This window comes from Thunnus maccoyii, chromosome 20 (assembly GCF_910596095.1).
Source record: "Thunnus maccoyii chromosome 20, fThuMac1.1, whole genome shotgun sequence".
Taxonomy (NCBI): domain Eukaryota; kingdom Metazoa; phylum Chordata; class Actinopteri; order Scombriformes; family Scombridae; genus Thunnus; species Thunnus maccoyii.
The window spans coordinates 20,188,257-20,212,253 of NC_056552.1; the positions used below are offsets into that span (position 1 = coordinate 20,188,257).

Sequence of the window (23,997 nt, forward strand, 5' to 3'; positions counted from 1 at the left end):
GAATGTGTCTGTCAACATACCTCTTAAAACTCTTTCAACTTACATTTTCCTCACTGATGCTGCCACTTATGGTTTGTTACTGGTAGTTTTCAGAAAAGACAACATCTTTGGTAAATATTGTTTTTAATCTGGAGATATTGTTGTAAATGCTGGACCTGGAAGAGAAAAATAGTTAATGTTAAGCTTTTTGTTGGAGGTGTAACTCAGCTAACCTACAAGAAAACTGAGGTGGATCTACCAACTTTGGATTTTGGGTTGATCTATTCCTTTAACGGGTTTAGAGGAGGTGTGCTTCGGGGGGAGTGGCAGTGAATGAGGGGATAAACGAAGTTTGTTTTGGATGGGGGACAGCCGGGGGAAGAGCAGCACAGGGAGCAGAGACCGTGAGAGAGTCGGCGGCCAGTAACGAACAGCAGCAAGACGGAACTAAGGTGAGTCCTCTATGTGCGTAAAATGGATTTCCATCGACTGAAATGAACAAACGTTATGATTTCAAACATGTATTAATGTCTCGAGACTGTAAAAATGAAAGATCATTTGAACACTTACAAAATCAGACTCAAAGTTGAATGTCCAAATTGCTCAATTAATTATATAAATGAGCATTTCCAAAAGTTTCTTGAATTTCTGTTTACGCACAGGTTAACATTCATGTCGAAAAATATTTGTAAGAATTATTTCTGGTTGAAGTATTCAGAGCTGATGAGGGAGCACTTCTCTCACCGTCCCTGGCCAGGGGACACACATTTTTCAGGGGAAACACATTTTGGCACAACACCGGCAGAGACACTGTGCGTCTTTGTGCGCGGCCGGCGCGGCAGCTCCTCTGCGGTCTGGGCTGTGTTGATCCCCGGGGGGACGCGGACAAACAGTCCGGCCGGAGGAAATTCCTCCGTCTCTAGTTTCTTTGCCCCTTTCTGCTCAGGGCATCTTGGGAACAAAACAAATTATGCTGCTAAAACATCAAGACGTTTCATTTTGGCTACTGCACAGTCAGCTTGGGGTCCCTGCAACATAAATAGAGCTGAAGAGATTGATTCAAACTAGAAGCCAGTTTCTTGCAGTCTGAGGCAATAAAAAGACACATTTTTTTCTTGCATACCAAAATTTATGATGAAAGTTGACTCCAAATGTGCATAACAAATTCATTAATGAAATTTAACTGTGTTCTCTATGCTCTGATTGATGCAGTCATGGGACTCAGTCAGGTCCATCTCTGGCAGGATTTGGTGCAGCAGTTTTCACAGAAAGGTTTCAGGCATGGCACCATTTCACCGTGTCAACATTCTGAGACTCCAAATTTCAGAGTGTGGAGCTGTGGAGCTTTTCATGTCCATTCCTGTGGATCAAGACAGTTGATCCGACATGGGAATGTGGTTTTAAGGCATTCCAGTGAAGACTGGGGCTGCCCGATCCGACCAAAATGACACTAATCCCCCAAAAGTACAGAATGATGGAGATATTTTTTTTGTCAAACTGAGCTGCAGTAAGATAATGTAAAACAATGACACACAACTGTTGGAATACAGTAAAACATTTTCAGACTGATAGTATAGTACAGTACCAGTCAAAAGTTTGGATACACCTTCCCATTCCCTTGAATGAGAGTGTGTCCAGACCTTTGAATGGTACTGTATATCTTCTAATACTCTGGAGGTCATATACCTTCACCAAACAGTAACAGGTTGCATCACAGGGTCTGTATATGAAAAAGGGGCCCCTGCTTGTGTCTGAACTTGGAAAACTTCTTAAATTTTGATATTACCTGCACAGGCACAAATTCTGTTTTGAAATTAGATGCTTTAAACATTTATCTATATCCAAAACCCTGGCTCCTGGAGCCCTGGGATATCTAACTTAGATGAAGGGAACATGGCATCATGGTATCAAACAAGTGTAAGTTATTTGAAATAAGGTCTATTAATAAGAGACAGGCCAGCAGGTTTTTCACAAACTACAAAAAATAACTCTAAAGTTCTGAAGGAACATTTTAGATGCTGAAATCATTCATTCTTAATTAAAAAAAAAACATTCATAGTAGATGTGAAACACTTAACAGTTTGTGGTAGATGTGAAAGTTTGCAGAGAGAAGTGAATAATGACTGTTGCTGATTCAGTGTTTCCTCTGTAGACGACACTACCACGCCTCTGAATGTCCACTAAGGGGCAAATAATCTTACCTCACTAAAGTGGTCCGATGTTGGTGACTTGTCCCTTCTAGATTTAATGGAAAAAGCATGAATATTTCTCTGGAAATATCTGATTTCAACCTTTTTCTTTACTGCAACATTGCTGACTGTCAATTGCCACCACACACAGTAGTGTGAATTAAGTAAACACTGTTATTTTCTGTCTCAGATGTTCTCCCAGCACTGTCCTGACACCCTCTGGGTCGGGCTGCTCAGCCTGCTGCTCCTCTGCATCCCAGCAGCACACACAGCAAAATGTCCACAGCAGTGCGTCTGTGACCAGATCCAGCTCACTGTGACCTGCGTCAACAAGAACCTGACCCAAGTCCCTCCTACAGTGGATGAGGTTTCTTATTCACACACAAACCAATATTTATATAGTGTATCCCCTAGTGTGTAGAAACATTAGAAAAACATTTTAAAAAAACAAACCATATTAAAGGATAATAACCTCTAGATTAAACTCTTTTAGACAAATTATAATCCTTTTCCATCCAATATGTAATTAACTGTCTTTATAGATCACTGTGAAATTGGATCTTCGTGGAAACGACATCCAGGAACTTCCCACCGGGGCTTTCAAACACACTCCCTACCTGACTCACCTGTCGCTACAGCGCTGCAACATCCGCAGGGTGAAAGAGGGAGCTTTCCGTGGCCTCGGCCGCCTGGTCTTCCTCAACCTGGCCAATAACAACATTGAGATCCTCTACCAGGTGGTCACACACAAATTATGTTTCTCATTAGAATCCAAAAAAATCTCTCCATCTGCTGTTCTGGTCAGACATTTTCAGTGCAGCAGGATAACAACTTTGCCTTCTTTGTGCTCTGTGAGTCCAGGAGTCTTTTGACGGTCTGTCCTCGTTGAAGCAGCTCATGATAGACCGTAACCGCGTGGAAGAGATCCAGCCTGGAGCTTTCTCTCAGCTCGGCTTCCTCAACCTGCTCTCCCTTACACACAACCAGCTGGTCTACATCCCCAACATGGCCTTCCAGGTACACACCCACACAAAATACCTGCAAACTGCAAACATGATTTAAAGAAATGCATCAGTGTCTCAGAGAATGTGAATACTACAGCCGGTCTCTTCTCCTTCCAGGGCTTGCAGAACATCAAGTGGCTTCGTCTCAGTCACAACTCTCTAAACTACCTGGACATTGAGGCCTTCGCTGGTCTGTTCACGCTCACTCGTCTAAGTCTGGACAACAACGAGCTGCAGTTCTTCCCCACTGAGACCATGACCAGGTATGCTTCTTAGTAAGCAGTGAGGTCTATATCTGTGGCTTATGAAGTATTGGCCAAATTAAAATTTTGACCCGATGATGGTGCTAGATCCAAAGTCAGGGGATCACAGAGTTTATTACAGTTCTGAGGGGGGCATGAATATTTGTACCAAATTTAATGGTAATCAATCCAGTAGTTGTTGAGACATTCCAATTAAAACCACAAATGTGGACCTCATGGTGGTGCTAGAGAGAAAGGCGAGGGATCTCTAAAATCAATAGTATTCATCTGAACCAACTGATCCAAAGGAATGTACAAAATTCTGTGCCAATCCAGTGAAAACTTTGATCTGCTGGTGACACTTGAAGAAAAGTCAGAAAGTCAAAAGTCACCAAAGTCATTGAGCTTCATTCTCTGGGAACCATGAATGTCTGTACAATTTAATTTCAATCCAACCACCCAAACAACCGTCAACATTGCTAGTAAAACTCACAGTTGTCTGGTGTCTTGGAGGGAAGACACCTCTCTATATTAGTAATATTTACAAAAGAAACCTCAAATTTCCATCCTGACTTTCCACACTTCTCCCTCTCGCTATCCAGACTGCCAGAGGTGACCCGTCTGGATCTGAGCTACAACCCCATGACTTACCTGGGGGAGGAAGCAGTGTCCATGGCCAAGCTGACCCACCTCTTCCTGGACCACATGTCCCTGCAGGACTTGGCCAACACAGCTGTATCAAAATGCCCCAGCCTCGCCCACCTGGACCTCAGCCACAACCAGCTGCGTGTCATCCAACCTTTCTCCGAAGGCTCCCCGAAGCTGGCACGCCTAAACCTGGGAGGGAACCCCATCTACTGCAACTGCTACCTGCGTCCACTCAGGTACAGCAGACCTTTCTGGATTATGAACCAACCACTTCCTGTCAACCACAGAGGACTAATCCTCACTTTGACCTTTGTTTTGACCTGCCTACAGGGAGTGGGCGATCCGTAGCAAGGTGAAGCTGATCGGGACTTGTGGAGGACCGGCCCATCTCTCTGGAGAGAACCTGGATGCTGTCTACCCTCAGGAGCTGCGTTGTCAAAGCCAAGAGGCCATGCTAAAGGCAGAGTTTGAGGAGGCAACCAGGATCACACCACCACCCACTGTAGAGCCGGAGAAAAAGGTCAAGTGTCCTGCTAACTGTGTCTGCGAGGTAAGTGAGTGGGGTATATGCGGTTGACAAATTTTATTGGTTAGTCGTTTTCACCAAAAGATTTTAACCTCTCGCTCAAAATGTTATGTAGCTAGTATTTGCGCTTTCTTTGAGTCTGAGTCTTTACTACTAGTGCCACTGTTACATTACACTTAACATTTTCTGTTATCCTTGAAGTGCCACTTGTGGCCGCTGTTTAGCAAAAGTTACATACAATCACTTTAACTAACAGTTTTAAATCCTGGAAGTATTTTCTGTTACCAATCACCACTGTAGGTGATGGAAATACCTCCACATGGTGTCAAGTACTTTTCTCAGTTGGAAATAAAACAATATGTAAAAGTCTTAAAGCAAGGCTATGTAACTTTTGAAAGTATGAATAACTTATTCCTCCTACAAATGAAAAGTTGACTTCATATTCAATAAAACACTCAATGCTGCTCAATTGCTCAATTCAATACGCTCAGTTTTGCTGCTACATCCTTACTTGGTCTGCTAGTAGCTAGTAGTGGCTAATTGTAGCTAACTTTAGATAGATATTGCTGTGTAACTGGCATTACTGATTCAGATAGCTGACTTTAAGACAATCCTCTACTTGTAATACTCGTATATTACTTTTTAAGCATTTACTATTATCACATAATCATTCCTTGTAGCTACAGTGGCTGCTGTGGAAAAGTTAAAGTCTTGCTTTAAGTTTGGTCAGTTTCCTGCTATGACTAATATTCCAGATTCTTTTACCACCATCACAAATATTTGTTCAGTTAAAAGTTTGCATGAACATATTCTTCACAAAATGTTTTGCAGCGTAGCATCAGGTTACTTTTATTTGAACATGCAAATGGCTAATAAAATGGGGAAAAGTTGTGGTGATGGGACAAAAAAGTCAAAGCACAGTTTACTTACATTTACTTAACATCTGTTCAAGGTGGAGCTTTTAATTCTTATGTAATGCTGGATAGTTTAATCAATAATAATGCATCAAATTTTATTTGTTGCATTTTGTGAGTAAATCTGAATCTGTAGCGTAACCAGTAACATTTATCTGTTAGGTAAATGTAGTGGTACAATGTTATCCTCTGAAGAAGAAGTATACACTTGTATATTTTTTTAAGTGCTTTGGGGGCCTTTTGTGAGTTATTTCGGGGTACAATGAGTTAGAATGGCAACATAATTCAATATTTTTCATATCTAAACATCATAATAAATCTATAGCTGTTTAGTTCGGGGCCCCAGACAGTATCTACCTTGCGTAATGGTAAAGCCCATCCCTGAATACAGTGTATGAGAGACAGTGGAAGAAAATATGATTTATGCTGGTAGAGTGTCTGTCCACTACACTCCCTTTACGTCCCTGTCTTCAGGCAGAGACACACCATTCCTCATGTGAGAACCGTGGTCACACCAAAGTACCACGGGGTTTCTCATCAAACACGCGCCTCCTCGACCTGCGTGGCAACAACTTCCACTACATCCCTAGCAACAGCTTCCCCGGCGTCGCCCAGGTCGTGTCCCTGCATCTGCAGCGCTGCAAGATCGTGGAGGTGGAGGGCGGAGCTTTCAGTGGGATGAAGGGACTGATCTACCTGTACCTGTCGGAGAATGACCTCACTTCCCTCAGTCCTGATGCATTTAAAGGTCTTTTTTTTGTTGCGTTATTCTGAATGGCTTTATATGGTTACTGTTTAAACACCATTTCAGTCCAATGCATTGTGTTTAATTCACAGGGCTCCCTCAGCTGACTTACCTCCACCTTGAGAAGAACCGCTTCACCAGCTTCCCCAGAGGAGCCTTCAAGCTGCTGCCGGGCTTGCTGGCACTTCATTTGGAGAACAACTCTATCACCAAGCTTGAGCCGGACATCTTGAGCGGAGCTGAGGGCCTCAGAGCCCTCTACCTCACCGGGAATGCCATCGAGCACATGTCACCCCGGACTCTGGACCAGGCCAGTGACCTCGATACACTCCACCTGGGAGGAAACAAGCTGAAGGACTTGCCCTCTGAAGCACTGAGCAAGGCGGGGAACCTCAGAGACCTGAGGCTGTCTGGGAATCCAATTCGCTGGGTGGGGCCAAATGCTTTTCAATCTTTGGAGAGGTCACTGAAGGAGCTGTATCTGGATAACATGGGACTTGAGAAGGTGAGGGCTGTAGATGTGAGGCACTTCTGTGTTATCACTTTCTCTGCAAACCTTCACATTATTCTTTCTCTAACCTCCCCATTTACTTATCAAATAGCAGTATTAGCCTTTCATCATTTTTCCTTTGTAATCCCTCACACTCTAGATGTCACAGAACTCCCTGGCAGGCCTGGGTCCAGGGTTGAGGAGTCTCTTTCTGGAGGGCAACCAGCTGGAGGAGGTGCCTGACCTCCACCCACTCACCTCTTTGGAGGTCATCAACCTGGCCAACAACCCTCTGATGTGTGACTGCCCTCTGCTGCCTCTCCGCATGTAAGTCAAAATTCCTCACAACACTGCAAGAGCAGGCAGAAAGGATTGGGGTTTGACTAGCAGTTGATTTTTTAAGAGACTGATTTTTTTTCTTTTTTTGGGAAATATGCTTATTAACTTTCTTGTTGAGTCATTGATAAAACTTGCCTGGCATCTTCACCACGACAACAAGATTTCAGCAAGTCACTGCTCCCAGCAAATAGTCCCCCACATAACCCCCCGGAAAACCACAGCCTGTTGTTTTTACACTTTGGTTTTTGTACGGATTAAACAAACAAGATAAAAAGCGTTAATTAGTGAGCTTTAGAGGTGCTGGTATGTAGATTTTGTCACCATCTGACAGAGCCGTGCTAGCTGTTTCACCCATTTCCAGTCTTAATACTAAGACTGCTGGCTGTAGTTTCATTTTTATTGTACAGAGATGAGTGATCTTCTCATCAAACTCAGAAAAAAAGCGCATTTCCCAAAGTATCCAACTATTCCTTGAGGGTGTCCGGGGAATAGTTGGAAAAGCAGCTCCTTAACGCAGGCTGAAGCAAATTTTACCCCTAAAATAATGTTTTTGCCAATCTGATTAGTTTTAAGGCCCATACTGGAATATACTGGTTAAAGTAGTAATAAATCAGTAATAAATCTAAAAAAGTATAGTGGGAAAACTTGATTACACTCCAGTCTGACATGTAGCTACATCCTTGTTATATTTTAGCTGATAACTGCCCAGGTGCTGAGCAAACCATCTAAAAGTGTTAAGTTTTACAATTTGGTCTTTTTTCTTCACCTAGGTGGATTGAGAAAGTCAACCTGAAGGTACGAGCCACCTGTGCCAACCCACCTGAGCTGAGGGGTCGCAAGGTAAAAGACGTCCATGTTTTCAAGGCCTGTCCCGGAGGTGAGAGCCTCCCCTCTACCCCTACTGTCACCTCGAAGCCGGCCAAGGCGCCCAAGGCAACAAAACCCAAACCAATGCACCTCAACGCCCTTCGGCAGGTCAAAATGCTCAAAGCCAAATCAAAACTTCGCAAGAGTCCAAACATGAAACCAGCAGCCACCAGGAGAACCACCAAGAGACGCAGCATGGCTTGAACATGTTGTGTTTGGAGATTGGTCGGGTTTCTGTACTGATGTTTTTGATACAACTTCCTGTAAACAGGCGACTGTTGAAGGTTTTGAAAGTTAACCATGGATTGAATGCTCTGCTTGTAAAAACTATAACCTCTGCCAGCTATGAAAGCTGTAGCTGCTGAGGGTTAGTCTTCAATCACACCATCAATCACAACAGCCTGTTCTTTGCAGTATTTCCTCTTTGCTGTCTGATAAATACAGGGTTGAAAACATCAAAAGATTATTTTTTTTAAATCCAGGAAGCCTCGACTGAGCATAAATGCTCTTTTGTCAGCACTGCCTTGCTTCACATTCATAGCATTAGATACACATTCCCACTTAAGATTGTGTTGGTTCAAACTTTGAGCTCCTGAGCAGCTGTTGAAAGGAGGCAAATGAAATGAATGTCAACAAGTCAAATGCAACACTGCTGTTACTTACTTAAAAATGATAATCCTTGGCTTCATGCTAGTAATCCTTAACCACTACACAACTGCACAATGTACTGAAATCACTGAATTTCAAGTCCCAACAGCATTAAATCAGTCACAGTATTTTTTATGAGTGCATATTTACAAAAAACACATCTGGATATAAAACAGGAAAAATAAATCTTTACAACAAACATTTGTCTGCCATGTCATTAAATCTCAATGAAGAAACACTCATTTAAGCCACATTTAAGAGATTTGTTCGACTTAATTATACACAGTTTAACTCAACTAAACAAGTCAAAAGCAATCACATCTGCACAAATGACATTAGTCTGTTGAGGAACTTAATTAGAAAAGGAGGTAGCTTCAAAACTGGCTATAGTGTTTCTTGTGAACCATATGCGTTCATGATTTTAGGGTATATAAAGTATTTAAACCACCAGACTTTAAAAGGTGCACTGGCTCTCTCTTGATGTTGCTCATTATGTTCCAGCCTGCTTTTGATTGTCTTATTTTGGTCTTTTTCAGTGTTTCCTTTCGGTCCCTTCATTGCCACATAGACTTCACATTACTCCATCATGGAGTCATCCCAGTTTCTTTACTTCTCCTCTTCATTCTTTGAACAGACATACTTGTGTCATGTCTCCAATCCTTCAGCCTCTCCTGTCGTGTCCTGCTCGGTATTGCTATCCAACATTTCATCCATGGCACTGTCATCTCCTCGGCTTCCCTCCTTCCCTACCTTCTCCTGCTTGATCTTAGCCAGAGAGACTTGTCGAGGGTTATCTGGAGGATCATTCGGGATCTCCATCTCCATCTCTACCTCCTCCACTTTCACCTGCACTGCAAAGACTGAAGAGACAGAATTCAGTCAGTAAATGAACATGTCAACATACAAGTGAACAGCATGTCGTACAAGTTTTGTCCACTTACTCTCCTGTTCCTCTGGCTCATTTTTGAGCTGGATGAGGGGCACCTCTGGTTGAGGCCTGAGGCCTACCAGCCCTGGAGGACTGTTACTACCAATGACCTTAGGGTGCTGACCATCATCATCTTTGTTTTGGTCATGAGAGAGCAGTCTCTTCTTTGCATTCTTCTTTTCTTAATAAAGCAAAACAAGTGAAGGAATATTTTTAACAATCAGATGTAAGAAAACACTAAATTTGATGTGGCAAAACACAAACTCCATGTAGATTTCTAGTCAAAACTTACTCTTTTTCCCGTACATATGTGGCTTGCATGTCTTGTTCCGTGCTGTCTGGTTTTCGGTTGCATCAACTTGAACACAGCAAAATACCCATCAGTTTGATACACAGTCAAAAACATTGACACTCACTTTTCATAGCAGTAGGCGGTATTTCTATTAAATTAGCTGCTTACCAAGTCCAGGGGGCGACTGGAGCTGGTAGCCTGCAAGCTCGCACCAGCCAACAGGGTAGATGTCTGGGGACTGGTAGTCGACCCACTGGTCAAACTCATCCTCCCAGCCGTCAAAGTGGATAAGCAGCAGTCGACCCACGCAGCGTTTCACGGTGGCCACACACACCAGGCGCGGCTCCATGAGGTCCACTGCCTCCAGCTTCAAATTGGGGGAGAAGTTATGACCTGGGTAGTCCTGAAGAAAATCACACACTGCATGTTCATGTGCTGTTTGATAAAGTTTGTACAAAATTTAAGTTAAGAGTTTACACCCCTAATATCTGGACGTAAACATTTACTCATATGTTCAAGTTGATTTCAAATGCTGCACCATATTTGGTTCCTTTTAGGTTTCTGTCTTACAGTGTTGAACAGGTGTACTGGTGCAGATTTAGCTTTGGTCTCCTTCAGGTATTTGTCCCAGGAGAAGGTCTTGGCGTCATAACCTGCCAGGTAAACATCAGTAAGTATTTTCATTGACAGTATACTGTGAGTGTGAGCTGAATTAGAGACTGAATAAAGCAGAGTGTGTGACAAATACACCACATAGGCATGTTTATATTTACCTTGAGGTACCGTGAGAGGGATCTTGCTCTTTTTACAGAAGTTTATGGGTAGGATGGCATGAGAGGAGGCATGGTAACAAAACCAGTCAGAGCCGTTGTTGGATATGGTGCCATCGATACCAACCATCAGATAGCCATCTAACAGCACCTGTGAGGTGTGAAAGGTGGCAGAGTGAGAGACATAAAAGAAACAGAGAGAGAGAAAAAAAACAATGTAAGTAGTAGTGTGTAAAGACTGGATCCAACTAGGGGATTTTTACATGACCTGCCATGTCCTCTTTACCTTGTGCACAGTGGCCACACAGATGGTCCCCATGTTTAGTGGGTCGATGGCCTCCAGCTTCATTCCTTCCTCAAAGAACCCCCCCTCCATGTAGACGATCCTGGGCTGTAGATCACACAGTGGTGGTCAAGAGTCGTGCTAAAGCAGTGTAGTGGTTTTATTTTTGCAGAATACTGGCTACGATCATATAACATAGTGAAGAGACAATAAAAAACTAAATAAAATCACAGAGACTAGTATTTGTGATTTTGAAACAGAGCCAAAGTATAGCGTTGAGAATGTTTCTATTGTTTCTCTATCTGTTGTTTCTATTTCTTTTAACATACACATTTAGTTCTTGGCTAAACTAACAAGAGTTACATGCTAATATAATGTTTACTGGTTACTCATTTAACCACATCACAATCGTTTTAAACTTACCAAACCATTGACTTTTGGTGTTTAGATTGAAGCACATATAAACTTAATATCATCACTGCTAAGGAATCTCAATACAAGTGTGTTAAAAGACAAACTGCAGTGCTATCAAGTGTGGATAAATGCTAGTAGCTCCACCAATGTCTTTTATTACTTTAGTAAAAGTAAAAGTTACAATATAAAGCAGCTGTCTACTTTTGTGAATTGAATTCATTTGATAACTTGTCTCTTAGGCATTAACATTTCCTTACCTTTTTAAAGAGCTGGAACGGACTGTCAGAGTTACCCTTAAAACCACCGGCAGCAGATTCCGCACTGCTTACTGTAACAAAAAGGCAAAACCTTCATTTTTATTGGCATATAAAAAATACTTAAAAGTTAAAAGCTTTAGTTCAGACATGTGCAAAATGAATCCAGTCAATTCCAAGTATTCCTGTACCTGAGGGAAGAAACTAACTTTTTCATCCACAAGCCAAAGCAAATGGCAGATAACAAATAGCACAGATCTAGTTTCAACTATTTTAATCACTGCTTGTGATTTTTAGAATACTTTAACCACATATAATACCTGTCAAGGTAGGAGGGAGATTGGACAGCGTGAACACAATTGACCTAAATAAACCAGTGTGTTTGGTGATTTTTTTTGTCCTCCTTCTATTTCTTCTTTAAAACAAAACCTTTAACCCAACCAGCTGGTCTGGACTGTACAGAGGCCCCTGGGGGTCATTTGATGTCTGGCATGGGAATCTGTGTGATCGTGTTTGCTAAACCAAGCGAAGAGATGAAACTCTGGCTTCTGGGAAAGGCATCTGCCATTCAGAATAAATAAAGACGAGGAATTATTATTTACAACTGGTGTTAAAAATATTGAAAAAACGGTAATATCCCATATGCTGTACTCAATAGACTGAAAACAAGCGAGTTTCAGCATGTTAGCCATTGTACAATTCCTTTCTGATTGTTAGAGGACTCGATAAACGTCAAAACACATCCACTGGCTTGTACTTTACGACATAGAAATTATGCATTAACAATCAAATAGGACTTGCAGTGTCTAATTTATACACTACTATGAGTGGTTGTTCCCATTTATCAATCCGTTCACAGATTTCCACATCAATATTTTTTTCTACTAAATGTTCTGTAGGGCTGACACTATTCTTTTCTTCACTACAGCTTTGGGTCCTAAATTGTAACCAGTAGAGGTCTAGTCACCGCCCTCCCCCAGTGTTTAACACGGACTGATCAGCTGGTTTGTACCCTTCCCCACATCAGCGTTAATTCCTTTTATGTATTTTAATTGTTATACAATATTCAGTTAGTTTCTAAGACACTGAACATGAACTGCAACATTCATGGTTCAACAAGGGACCTTTGTTGCATCTCTTTCTACCTAATTTCCTGTCATCTCTACTTTCCACTATCAAATAAAGGCAAAAATGCTCCAAAAAGGTCTTAAAAAACACAAAAAACGAAATCCTATACTTACCAGGTGCTTTAATGTCATGACCCACTTTGCTGGACCAGCCAATTGGGTGCAGGAGGGGACTCGCCATGTGGCACCAGAAATCAGAGATGACATTCTCAGGGGAGTCACTTTGGTCTAGATACACCAGCCGCAGACGGCCACCAATAATGGAGTCTATGATGGCCACGCGGGTCCGGCTCACGTATTTGGGGTCCACCACCTCCACACGCATGCCTATTCTGAAAGAGTGCTTCATGTTCTCTGCCAACTAGGAAGAGGACAGAAGGAGGGCGGCACCAGGACACAGATGTTGAATTTGTGATGAATTAAGTCAGTAAAATTAAGCCATTCATCATATTGAATGCTTCACATGTACAGCTCTGGTTAGCATTTATCAGCTGTTCTTAAGTATATTCTAAAAAACAAACACTCACCAAAAACTTATACTGTATATTTTTCTACTTCAGAAGCTCAGATTGCCAAAACTTCTAACTTCTAAAAATCTTTTTAAAAAATTGACATTACATAGCAATGAGAAACTGATAGAAATAGTTTTCTTCTGTTTCCAGCTTTGAACCTGATATAAAGAGATTCAAAGAAGAGCTAAGAAATGTAGAAGAGGGGAGAATGAGACTGTCATCTTTAGTAAACGTCATCAGCAGTTTTACCTTCAGGTAGAAGTCAACAGGTAGCGTGTGGGCGCCCACCAACTTTTTCATCAGATACTCCTTCCAGTCTGGGATGTTCTGATTCACATCTACAAACACACAATTTGTCAAATTAAAAAATATCCTTTTGCTAATATATCTGATCACAACATATTTCAATTGATCATATTTACTTTCTTATTGCCATATTCTACTGACCCCTTTGAGAAACCGTTATCGTTTAACCCTGAATTGATTTTAATAACTTTTTTACCCACTTATCTGAATGTGATCGTGAATCCTCACCTTGTGGAGGCACCAGCAGCTTGCTCGTCATGGCGCACCATCCAATCGGGTTCAGCTCTCCTGAAACGAGGCTACACCAGAAATCACGGCTGCTGTCGTGCTCGAAGCCTTCATACCTCAACAGGGCTTTGTATCCTGGAGACGAGGAAGAGGAGGAGGGAAAGACTTAAGTTACTATTGATGCTACTGTTTTGCCAAAATGTGCTTTTTGTTTAAGATCAGATATTGGGTTACAGAACTGGATTATGAAGCAGTTTCGTCTGATGAAGAGTTACCTGCACTTTTAATTAACATAACATTGCTTATCTATTGAAAGCCTTTACCACAGCTTATTCAAATGTGATCTGAAAAAGATTAGTGTGCAGGTACTCCTTGTATCCAGTATTGGTTTTACCCAACTAACATTTTTGTATGTATCATGTTATGATTATTTGAGCGTCTAGGGGATGCTAGCAGTGCTTTAGCCCTTTAGTCTTAACATGTATTAAGAATAAGAAAATAAATGTGACAACTAGAAAACTTCATGATCATGAAGCTGACGGTTCAATGGAGTAACAGCCTGCTAAAACAAACACTGACAGACCAGATGTACACACCTGCGACCTGGATGACAGTAGCAATCCAGTAAACTTTACTGGGTAGGACAGCGTTAGTATTCAGAACCTCCACCTTCATTCCTACCGCGATGTCGTCCCACTGGGCACACAGGGGAGCCTGTAGAGTGAGGAAGTCAGATGTTTTCTTACAGATCATTAGTGTGAGGTGCTTTCATGTGCTTCACATTCAGATATTTTCCAAAAGTTATTGCCAGCAACACTCATAGCTGATTTCTAGTGTTAAACTGTTTCGTTTGCACATAATGTTCCTTTGCGTAAATATCAGGTGTTGCCATTTCCACCTTCAGTATGATGGATGTTCTTCAAAATACAGCTACATAAACAGCATATAAATCTTAATTTTCATTGTCACATCTTAGTGATCAGTTTTCTTCTTAATTAACATGACAATCAAACTGTTTTCTTTAACTACTGACAAACTTGGGTCACCTCACATTCATGAGCTGAAGCCACTATCCTGCCAGAAATAACACTGTGGGGAAAATAACTAACAACTTTTGACAGTTAAAGATACTCTGCTATTCTGGTTGGTATGGTTGGACATGTGACACTGTGTGTGAAACAATGTGAGCCACTACTCTATTTAATGTCATCACACTGAGCATGTTGCGCCTGTGATGTGTGCAAGCATGAACGTTTACATAAGCCCACATAATGATCCTTCCACCAACATTAGTTTACCAACGTTTGTCATCTGTGAGTGAAAAACTGTTTCTTATCACACATCGCAGAGAGGACTCACATGTCTGAAGCAGGAGACAGATGCAGCCAGAGATGTTTCCTTATCCAAGTATTCGCCCCACTCAAAACCCACAGCAGATGCTACAGAAGAGAGGAGTCACACAGCTACAGTTAAAGTCTGTGTATGAACACTGTACACAGTTTCTATAGTTACCAGAGAGGAAGCAATATCTTAAAAATGTGCGTGAGAAGCACTTTGTAACTTGGGTTTTGATGGTGATATATGTTGAGACAAATTTAATATGACATGAACTTTTGTAATGCAATAAAGTGATTTTGATCGTGTGTGTGTGTGTGTCTGTGTGTGTGGTCAGTGCCCTCACCATCTAGTCCTACTGGGGCTGGAGGGGCTTTGTGCACCTTGTTCGCTACTGTGCCTTTTTTTGAGGGTCTTCCCTGAAGAGAGAGGAGCACAAAGAAAAGACTTAATACAACAAGCAAGCTGAAGGACAACTAGCCATCTATTTTGCTCATAAATGTTGGCAACAGGAATGAGTCATTATACATTAAGTGCTGTCAAAGGTGAAAACATTTTGGGAGTTTGACAAAATTGAAATGTAATGAGAGACGTGGCACCCAAATCACCCGTCTGCAGTAGATAGCTCTCTGCATGCAAATGCTTTGATATAAAGTTGGTGCAGTAGTCACAGGTAGGTCACAGCATTGTTGTTAAAGTGAAAATGAGCACCAGAGGCAGCAATAAAACTGGTAAAACAGATTGAACATTTGACAAAAATCAAACTCTTGGACTAATGTCATCACCAGGAAACATCTCTTCATACAAAACTATAGAAAGAAACATCTGACAAATACAGTTTTTTTTCCTTTATTGAATATATGGCAGTTTTCAGTTTTTCCAGTAAGACTTCCAGTCTTAATATATAAGAGACATACAAAACACACACACACAGGAATTACAGCTACACTTACAACATTGGCTGCAACTAATAATTGTTTTCATTATTGATTAATCTGCTTATCGCTGATTGTATCAATTAAAGGACGTGTTCACAATTTTTCAAGTCTGTCTCAAAACAACAGTCAGGTGCTCATATGAACACTGACTTGGTGTAATCATTCCTCCTGTTCATACTGACCATTAGAAGACCTCTTTCAAACATGCTTACGATGTAAGTGATGGGCAACAAAATCCACTGTCCTTGTTTTGAGCTATCTGAAGATAATATGAGGCTTCAGTTGTCCGAGTTAGTCAAATAAAGTGGAGATCTTCCACAGTTTCAGTCTTTTTAGTACAAAATTCCCTCTTTGTGTCTCTATGGTCAGTGATTTCCTGTTCAGCTGCAGAGGAAGTATAGTAATAAAAAGAGGGAATTTGGCACTAAAAAGACCATAACTGTGAAAGATATTGACTTGATTTGACTAATTTGGATGACTGAAGCATCATATACACTTCAAATAAACTTCCAAGTACATTTTGCACAGAAGGAGGATTGTGGATTTTGTCCCCCATCCCTTACATTGAGAGTGCATTATGAGGGGATTTCTTAATGATCAGTATGAACAGACGGAATGATTACACCAAGAAAAACATGTGTCAATGTTTATTTGGCCATCTGATTGTTGTTTAAGGTCAGACTTGTGAACCTATCCCTTAATATCATATTGGTCTGTAAAATGTCCAAATATGGCAAAAATCACCCATCAAATCTTCTCAGAGTCAAAGTTTATGTTTTCAAATTGCTTGTTTTATACGTCCAACAGTCCAAAACTCAAAGACATCCAGTTTAGGATCATAAAAGCCAAAAACCAGCAAATAGTCATATTTCAGAAGTCGGAACCGAGGATGACGATAAACAATTAATCAATCCTAAAAAACAAAAACAATTAATTTTCCATCTACCAATTAAAGTGATTAATCATTTCAGCTCAAGTTTGAACACTCCTTAGTTTTTGCACTATTTAGGCTACAAATGATCTACTTAACTTACAAAGTTCATAAAAGTTCAAATAAATATTAAGGAAAAAAAGGAGGGAAGCATAATCTTAATATGCTGCCCTGATCTGATCACATATTGATCTTGTTTCAGCAGGTTCAGTTAAAGACTCCCTCCATACATGTATTAAGACATATATACATACTCTTCTCGGAACAGTAATATGTGTCTGGTGGTTTTTCCACAAAAAAAGTATAATTACCACTTGAAATCAAATGACATTTACTTTTTCTCCATTAAAAATTCCAGACTTTATAAATATGCAAATATATTAATCACAGCAGCTTTCCTGCTGGACACAGCATGTCTCCTGCTTCACTGTCTGTTCTCAGTGTTTGTGCACTGGAGGCTTCAAGTTTCCACATCACACTTGTGTAAATTGAATATTGGACCATAACTGGCTCCAAACTAGTTGTGATGTCACAAATCCTGCTCGTAGGCCCACCCCTTAAAATACATTTTTCAGTGAACACAGATTAACTTTCCACTTTCATCAGATGAATGTGAAAACGTCCATCTAATGTCACACTCTGTACATACATCATCCTGCACAGTGAAGCTCAAACATCCAATTGAGGGAACAAGAGGATCAACACATTTCTGCCTAATTCGGGGTATTTTTTATGAGTTGCCATGTAGGTCACGTCTTCAGGTATCGAAGTGCTGTCTTTACCACCCTGACTTACCAGTGGATCCAGGTAAATGACCGACGATGTGGGGTCACCTGTGTGTCTGAACAGGGTGGGGACGGCGGTGGTCTTAAGATGCCGGGCCTGTCGGGTCGGCTGGTCCGGGCTGCTGTAGTAGTCGTCGGGCTGAAAATGCTTCTGGCAGACGAACAGCTTGTTGAGGGTGTGGAGCGGCGTGTTTACATCCATGTTCAGTGCAAACAGCCACTGCCTCAGTCTCTCCGGGTCCCCGAGTGGGAGCCGGTGAAAGACGAGGTTCGGACGTTTTAAGTTGCAGCATGTTTCAACGCAGCACTTGTGAACCATTTCAGCTGTTTTAATGCAAAACCAGTGGAAATGTCCCTCAAATTAAAGCGTGAGAGGAGCCTCTCAGGTCGGAGCGCCTTATATCTTTTCTACCCGCATTCCACGAAGACCCGCCCCTACTCTGCCTCTGATTGGCTCTGATCCTTATATTCTTACACTAACCCAGCCAATCTCACTCCTCGTACGTAAACCTAACCAATCCAATCAACGAAAGCAGCGAGTACTAGCCAATCAGATGCAGAGGAGGGCGGGTCTTCGTGGATTGCGGGTGGGGGGAAAAAGTAAGGCGGTCGGACCGAAGATTTCAAGCACGGCGCGGTCAGCCTCTTCTTCTCTTTCTGCAATGGTGGCAGCTTTTTGTCAGACACTGCCAATATATGGGCATAATTATACATTATTTAAACACAATTAAACGCCCAAAGTATAAAATACAATTAAGACACTCAGCAGCAACGTCCTTTTGTGTACTTAGTAGAAAGAAATTCCGGTGTTCAACCGTATTTGGTGACCCATCAGTGCCCTGCAGTGCTGGAGATGAGACCCGTGCTCAGATCCTTCACTTAGGTAAAAGTATCTGATATATTAAATGCATTTAACAAAGTACATAATTAATACTGATGTGCACAAGTAGCATGCTAATATATCGGTCACAGCCCGATTTTCTGCAAAATTAGTACTTTTACTTTAGTACTTTAAGTAAATTTAGCTGGTAATACGTTCATACTTTTACTTAAGTATGATCTTAATGCAGGATTTTTACTTATAATGAGGTATTTTTACATAGTAGTATAGATACTTTTACCTTAATAAAGCATCTGAGTACTTCTTCCAACACTGCAGGTCATAAAATCTGATGGGTCACCAAATATGGTGTAACACCGGAACAAAAAATTCCCCAAGATACATTTCATGTAAGGTTGTGTTTTGGGTAAATCTGTAAATTTAAGTTTCAAGTTTCTTTCTTGTTAAATCTCATTACACAAGTATAAGTGAGTAAAAACACTTTCTCCTCGACAATGCAGTAAGGGGAAAAAAAGAAATATTTAAAATAGTAAGACCTATGGTAATAGATAAGAGTATAAGCAACAAGACAAGTATAAAACATGAGTGCATGTGTGTATCTAAAGTGTAGTGTGTGTAAAAGTCTATATAATGATGTACAAGATATCAAAGGATTGTCCATTTGATGGAACAGTGCAGCTATAAAATATTAGGAATCTTGGGTTTGAAAATCACTTGGTGGGAAATATCATCTTGCTAAAACTTGAGCTGCAGATAGACAGAAAACCAATCAGCAACTACTTTGATAATCAATAGTTTAAATCATTTTTCAAGTAAAAAGATTGTGTGGATTTGCTGCCTTTCTTCATGTCATGTGATTAGGACAAAAGAAACAATGTGATTGACCTTGGGCTTTAGTTGATTGTGATGGTATTTTCACTATTTTCTGACATTTTATAGATTAATTGCAAAAATAATAGACAGATGAATCAATTATGAAAATAATTGTTAGGTGCAGCCCTAAATCTGACTTTTATGAGTCCCTAGTATGAGTCCAAAAACACAAGACCCTACAATTCCCATAATGCAGCTCATCAGTGTTTTTCATTAGACCCTCCCCATCTGGTCATCCTCATTTCAATCTCAACGTCCCTCACTTGGTAACTCGTTTTCTCGTTTCTCGTTTTCACAGGCTGCATACTACTCTTCATGATGAGCAAACTGAACTTGATGTGTAAAAATCGCTGGAGTGCCACATTTAAGGGTTAAGAATTCAAAGAGTATTTTTTTGTGGTTTAATCACTACACACAGACCTGTAAAAATCTTAAAACCTATCACACTGAAACAATGTGAATAGATTAATGGCGTCTGATAATCCCTCTTTTTTTTTAAAACAATTGATTAAGCAACAATCCCAAAAAACCGAAACCGCAAGAATATTTTAATACTGATTCTTTTTAGCACTGAAACAAGAAGTTAAAGCCACATCCCCTTAAAGCCTTAATAATAATCCTTTCACACGGTTTCACATTTCTCCTTTTTGTCTACTGTATGTGCTCTCACCTGTGTAGCAAGAAAATGCTGTGCTGACTTAGATTGCTTTAAAAACTCAAGCCTCGGCGTGCAGCTAAAACATCAATATGAAGCAGGTGGAAAAGCTTTTGTTGTACTGATATAAGTCCAAAATACACTGTCACTTCATCAGATACATATTATAGATTTGCTGATGGAGTCTGTGAAAGGAAGAGTGGGTTAAGGCCGCTTACAAAAGCAAAGGTCTCAAGCACTCCAGGCTGGCTGCATAGAAGTTCTGCCCGATATAAGAGGGATGCAGAGGCTTTGTGGCAGCCTCGACAATCTACCCTCTGAGAGAAATATGAACAGAAGTGGCAGTGGTGCTAGTAGTAGAATACAGTGAGGGAGCTCGCAGAAGAAGTAGAAGGGCTGCTTCTGTCTGTGGCTCAGGAGGATGAGCAGGAGATGGAGACTAGTCAAGTCAATTTTTAGTTATATAGCGCCTAATCACAACAGAGGTTATCTAAGAACTAAAGAACAGCTGGATGAAGACCAGCAATGAGAGGCAGCAGGAACAAAAACCTGCCACTTCCCATCACTAACATAATGTCTACACAGGCTGCATAGCGAAAGCAGCATTTTAGTTGAGCAGCAGCACCCAATACACAACCACTGTGGTTACATGTGTACAAAATAGACTTGAAGCGTAAACTTCAGGTTGCAGTTTCATGCGTGTATAGCATGACTGAAATGTGAGCTACTACATTGACTGTAGACAGTTGTGTTGATTAAGAGAGGCATATCTGCACCATCAGACGCACGTTAATGGACAAGCAACAAGGCTTCAGTGATCCCCAACTGATGACATCATTGTTGGTCTACAAGCAATAGTGGAGGTACAACAGGAAGTAAAAGTTGTGTTATATATGTTGTTATATGAGATTTTCACAAGTTATAGAACTAGAAAACAATACTACCTCTGCATTACTAACACTTATAATTAACTTACTGTCTGATACAACAGTAACATGACTGGCAGGCAGAGCTGACAAAAAGACACCCCACAGACATTTTTGTCAGAAAACCTCTTGTCACATATTGAGTAAGGTTACCAGTGTGTCAAACTCCCAATAAGTTAGTCTAATTTCTTAATTAAGTGATTCAATGAACAACTGCCACATTAGTTCTACCTAGTGGTCAGCAGTACTGTGATTGTACTGGCCAGCTCTCTGTGTTTAACTGAACAAATAAATGAAGCAGTATCTTGTTGTAAAAACAGGCACATTTTCCTTTTTGAGAGAAAAATATTTTCTACTTTAGAAAAATACCCATGCGAGCAGCAACACTCTTTCTCACCTGCAGACGTGCCAGTATGGAGGACTTCTTGGAGTTGGATGAATAGGAGCGTGAGCAGGATGTACTGCAGAAACGCTTGGTCTTCGAAAAGAAGCTGCTACTACTGCCGGTGGTGCCACACATCTCACACACCACTGTAAAAAAAAAAAAAAAAAAAAAGAAATTAGAATTTTTTTACAAAGAATCCATTTTTTGCTCTCAAAACATGTTCTCTCATCTGCTGATTTGCACCTCGTTCTTCTTTGGGGTTTCCCGACGGCTTCACCCCTTCTCCCGGTAGATGTTCTTCGTCACCTCCTGCATCCGTATCATCAAACTGTAAGGGCGCCATTTCATTGTATTCTGCCTGTGAAGGGTAAAAATCAAAAAGTTAAACTCTCAGACAGACTCGATTTTGATTGTTTAAAGGCCTCTCTTTCTCTCTATAGAGACTGTTCCTGATCTACAACAATAACTACTCACAGAAATGTTACGCTCTCTTGGCTCAGCCGCAATACCCCGGCGTTGTATAGCAGGCAGGCAGTTAGTACAACCATCCCCATTGCAGGAGGAGCAGTGAGGACGGACAAACACTGTGGGAGCGGCTCCCGGCCTCAGCTTCAGAGTCCCCGTGGGTGGTTTGGGCTCAAAGTACTCCTTGCCAAAGTGCTCGCTGCAGAGGTGGGAGTTGGGTGTGGCGAGCCACTGGCTGCGGGTGCGCTGGACCTGCTTCTCCCATTTGTGAAACTCCTCAGGGTCTTTGGGGAATCTAAACAACGTCACACCATCTTCAGCAGTTTTGCCACATCCATAGGCCACACAGTGGTACGGCATCCTGTCTTCCACCGAGTGCCACCGAGTCTGAAGCAAGATCTACACCCCAAACATCCTCTCTTCTTTTAAGCAGTAAGGTGTTGTTCTATGAGCTCTGCAGAGGGAAGTGGTGATTGTATGTTACAACCTGCAGACAATTTTCTAATTGTGCTACAGAAAATACACTTATACTACAGGTAGGTAAGCTCAATTTCTAGACACAAGGGATGAAAAACAGTTGGTAAACAGGGACAGACACGGGTAGAGCAGAATGACAGGTGATATAATATCTATGCTGCTTCTTGGTCTGAATGCTTACAGTTAAATGATACAGTCAGTTTAAATTGAGAAAAATTAACAATATATAGGCCTCTACCTGCACAGCCAGTGTCTTCATATCAGAAAAAATAGTTTCTCTAAATGTTCTCATGTATAAACATTATATTACAATATATTGTTTTATTATTCATACTCAATTGATTAGTTAAAAATGTTAATATGTGCTGTTGTCGGTTATATTAAGCCCTAAACACACAGACCTCTACCTCTACAAACCAGAAATATTTGGTAAAGTGAGCACAGAGTAAACCCAAAAAGCACAGTAATATACAACTTACATTGATTTTTGCTGTTATACCAACTGTTGAGTAAATTGTTACAGCTAACCGGTTTATCACCAAGTCAAAACATAAACACAAACGTGGCTAACTCACATGCTATCGTTACTTACAGTATATTACAACCTAACTGCTAATGCTGCTAATGGCACGTATCCAACTCTATGACAGCAGTTCGCTTATTAATAGTTTAATTTACTATTTACAGAGGATAATAATATTTAGATACTCACTGAAGTATTTCAATAACTACAAAGCTACTTGGATAAGTTGTTCAGCTGTTTCTTCTTGGTTCCCCGGTACAGTATTGTGGTCACCTACCTTGAACGTCATAGCGGTTACTACCTCCGCACGGAATTATGGGAGTTGGAGTTTTAGCAGACTTGGAAAGGGCTCACCAGTCAGTCATCCCATCCTCCTGATCAAAAATAATTACATTTACAGGTTTAAGAGCGTTAAAATGTTTTCCACAACGTAGCCACTAATGAATAAAGTAGAATTTTTAAAAAAAATATAAAGTAAAGTTTTATTGGTCTAGAGCAGTGGTTCCCAACCTTTTTCGCCTGTGACCCCTTAAAATAAGGCGAAGTCTACTTGGGACCCCTTGTCACACATTGCAGTGTCTACCAGTTAAGTTACCCATTATTATCTTAAGTCATCAGTTAATTGTTTTGACAACAAAATGTCAGAAAATAGTGAAAAATATCCCTTAAAGTTCCCCACAGTCGAAAGTTTTGTCTGACTAACAGTCCAAAGCCCAAAGATTCAGTGTTCGACAAAGAAAAGTAATAAATCACATTTGAGAAGCTGAAATTGGCTTATTTTTTCATTTTTGCTTAAAAAATGACTAAAACAATTATTCAGTTATCAAATTAGTTTCTAATTAATCTTCTGTCAATCGACTAATTATCTAATCGACTAACCTTGCAGCTCTAGAAACAGGAGACAGGCTTGAGGAGATAAAACACATCAATCCACAAGAAATAAAGCAAAAATTTGAAGTCCAAAATATGTTGGGTTTTTTTCTGTCCTATTCTGTTTTATCATCTCACGACCCCTTTGGTTAATCCAGCGATACCTTATGGGGGTCCTGACCCCCAGTTTGGGAACCACTTGTCTAGTAAAATAAGCCTACTTCCTTTTGAACCTCCAGTAATCTTTAGTTTTGTATCTGCAAAATTATAATTTTTTAACCACATTAT

At 40.8% G+C, this 23,997-nt stretch overlaps 2 protein-coding genes across 3 annotated transcripts; one reads left to right on the forward strand and one right to left on the reverse strand.

The window, feature by feature from the left end:
• Positions 1–320: 320 nt before the first annotated feature.
• Positions 321–8,872, forward strand: chadlb (chondroadherin-like b). The gene is made up of 11 exons (XM_042398317.1): positions 321–431; positions 2,359–2,535; positions 2,711–2,905; positions 3,030–3,185; positions 3,290–3,435; positions 4,017–4,298; positions 4,393–4,612; positions 5,977–6,250; positions 6,340–6,752; positions 6,898–7,064; positions 7,847–8,872. Exons 2-11 carry the CDS (start codon positions 2,359–2,361, stop codon positions 8,145–8,147), a joined length of 2,331 nt encoding a protein of 776 aa, XP_042254251.1. The 5' UTR covers positions 321–431; the 3' UTR covers positions 8,148–8,872.
• l3mbtl2 (L3MBTL histone methyl-lysine binding protein 2) lies at positions 8,703–23,135 on the reverse strand. Of its 2 annotated transcripts, XM_042398315.1 has the most exons (18): positions 23,029–23,135; positions 21,849–22,293; positions 21,618–21,732; positions 21,387–21,520; positions 15,387–15,459; positions 15,065–15,144; positions 14,302–14,419; positions 13,706–13,840; positions 13,421–13,509; positions 12,774–13,020; positions 11,536–11,606; positions 10,868–10,972; positions 10,585–10,732; positions 10,382–10,464; positions 9,980–10,214; positions 9,812–9,877; positions 9,533–9,700; positions 8,703–9,451 (listed from the first exon to the last, which is right to left on the reverse strand). In XM_042398315.1, the coding sequence occupies exons 2-18, from the start codon at positions 22,197–22,199 to the stop codon at positions 9,237–9,239; spliced, it is 2,433 nt and encodes an 810-aa protein (XP_042254249.1). In that variant the 5' UTR covers positions 22,200–22,293; positions 23,029–23,135; the 3' UTR covers positions 8,703–9,236. The 2 variants fall into 2 exon arrangements, with proteins under 2 accessions (XP_042254249.1, XP_042254250.1); XM_042398316.1 differs by lacking the exons at positions 21,387–21,520; positions 21,618–21,732; positions 21,849–22,293; positions 23,029–23,135 and adding an exon at positions 17,705–18,122.
• Between the last annotated feature and the right edge of the window lie 862 nt (positions 23,136–23,997).

Bases quoted from the DNA above. Each gene is read 5' to 3' on its own strand.
- chadlb (XM_042398317.1), top strand. From the start codon at position 2,359: ATGTTCTCCCAGCACTGTCCTGACACCCTCTGGGTCGGGCTGCTCAGC. The intron at 2,906-3,029 runs GTGGTCACACAC...CTGTGAGTCCAG, and splicing joins ACATTGAGATCCTCTACCAG to GAGTCTTTTGACGGTCTGTC. The intron at 6,251-6,339 runs GTCTTTTTTTTG...TTTAATTCACAG, and splicing joins CAGTCCTGATGCATTTAAAG to GGCTCCCTCAGCTGACTTAC.
- l3mbtl2 (XM_042398315.1), bottom strand. From the start codon at position 22,199: ATGCCGTACCACTGTGTGGCCTATGGATGTGGCAAAACTGCTGAAGAT. The intron at 21,733-21,848 runs GTGAGTAGTTAT...TACCCTTCACAG, and splicing joins CAAGAGAGCGTAACATTTCT to GCAGAATACAATGAAATGGC. The intron at 10,465-10,584 runs GTAAATATAAAC...TTTACCTGGCAG, and splicing joins CCCTCTCACGGTACCTCAAG to GTTATGACGCCAAGACCTTC.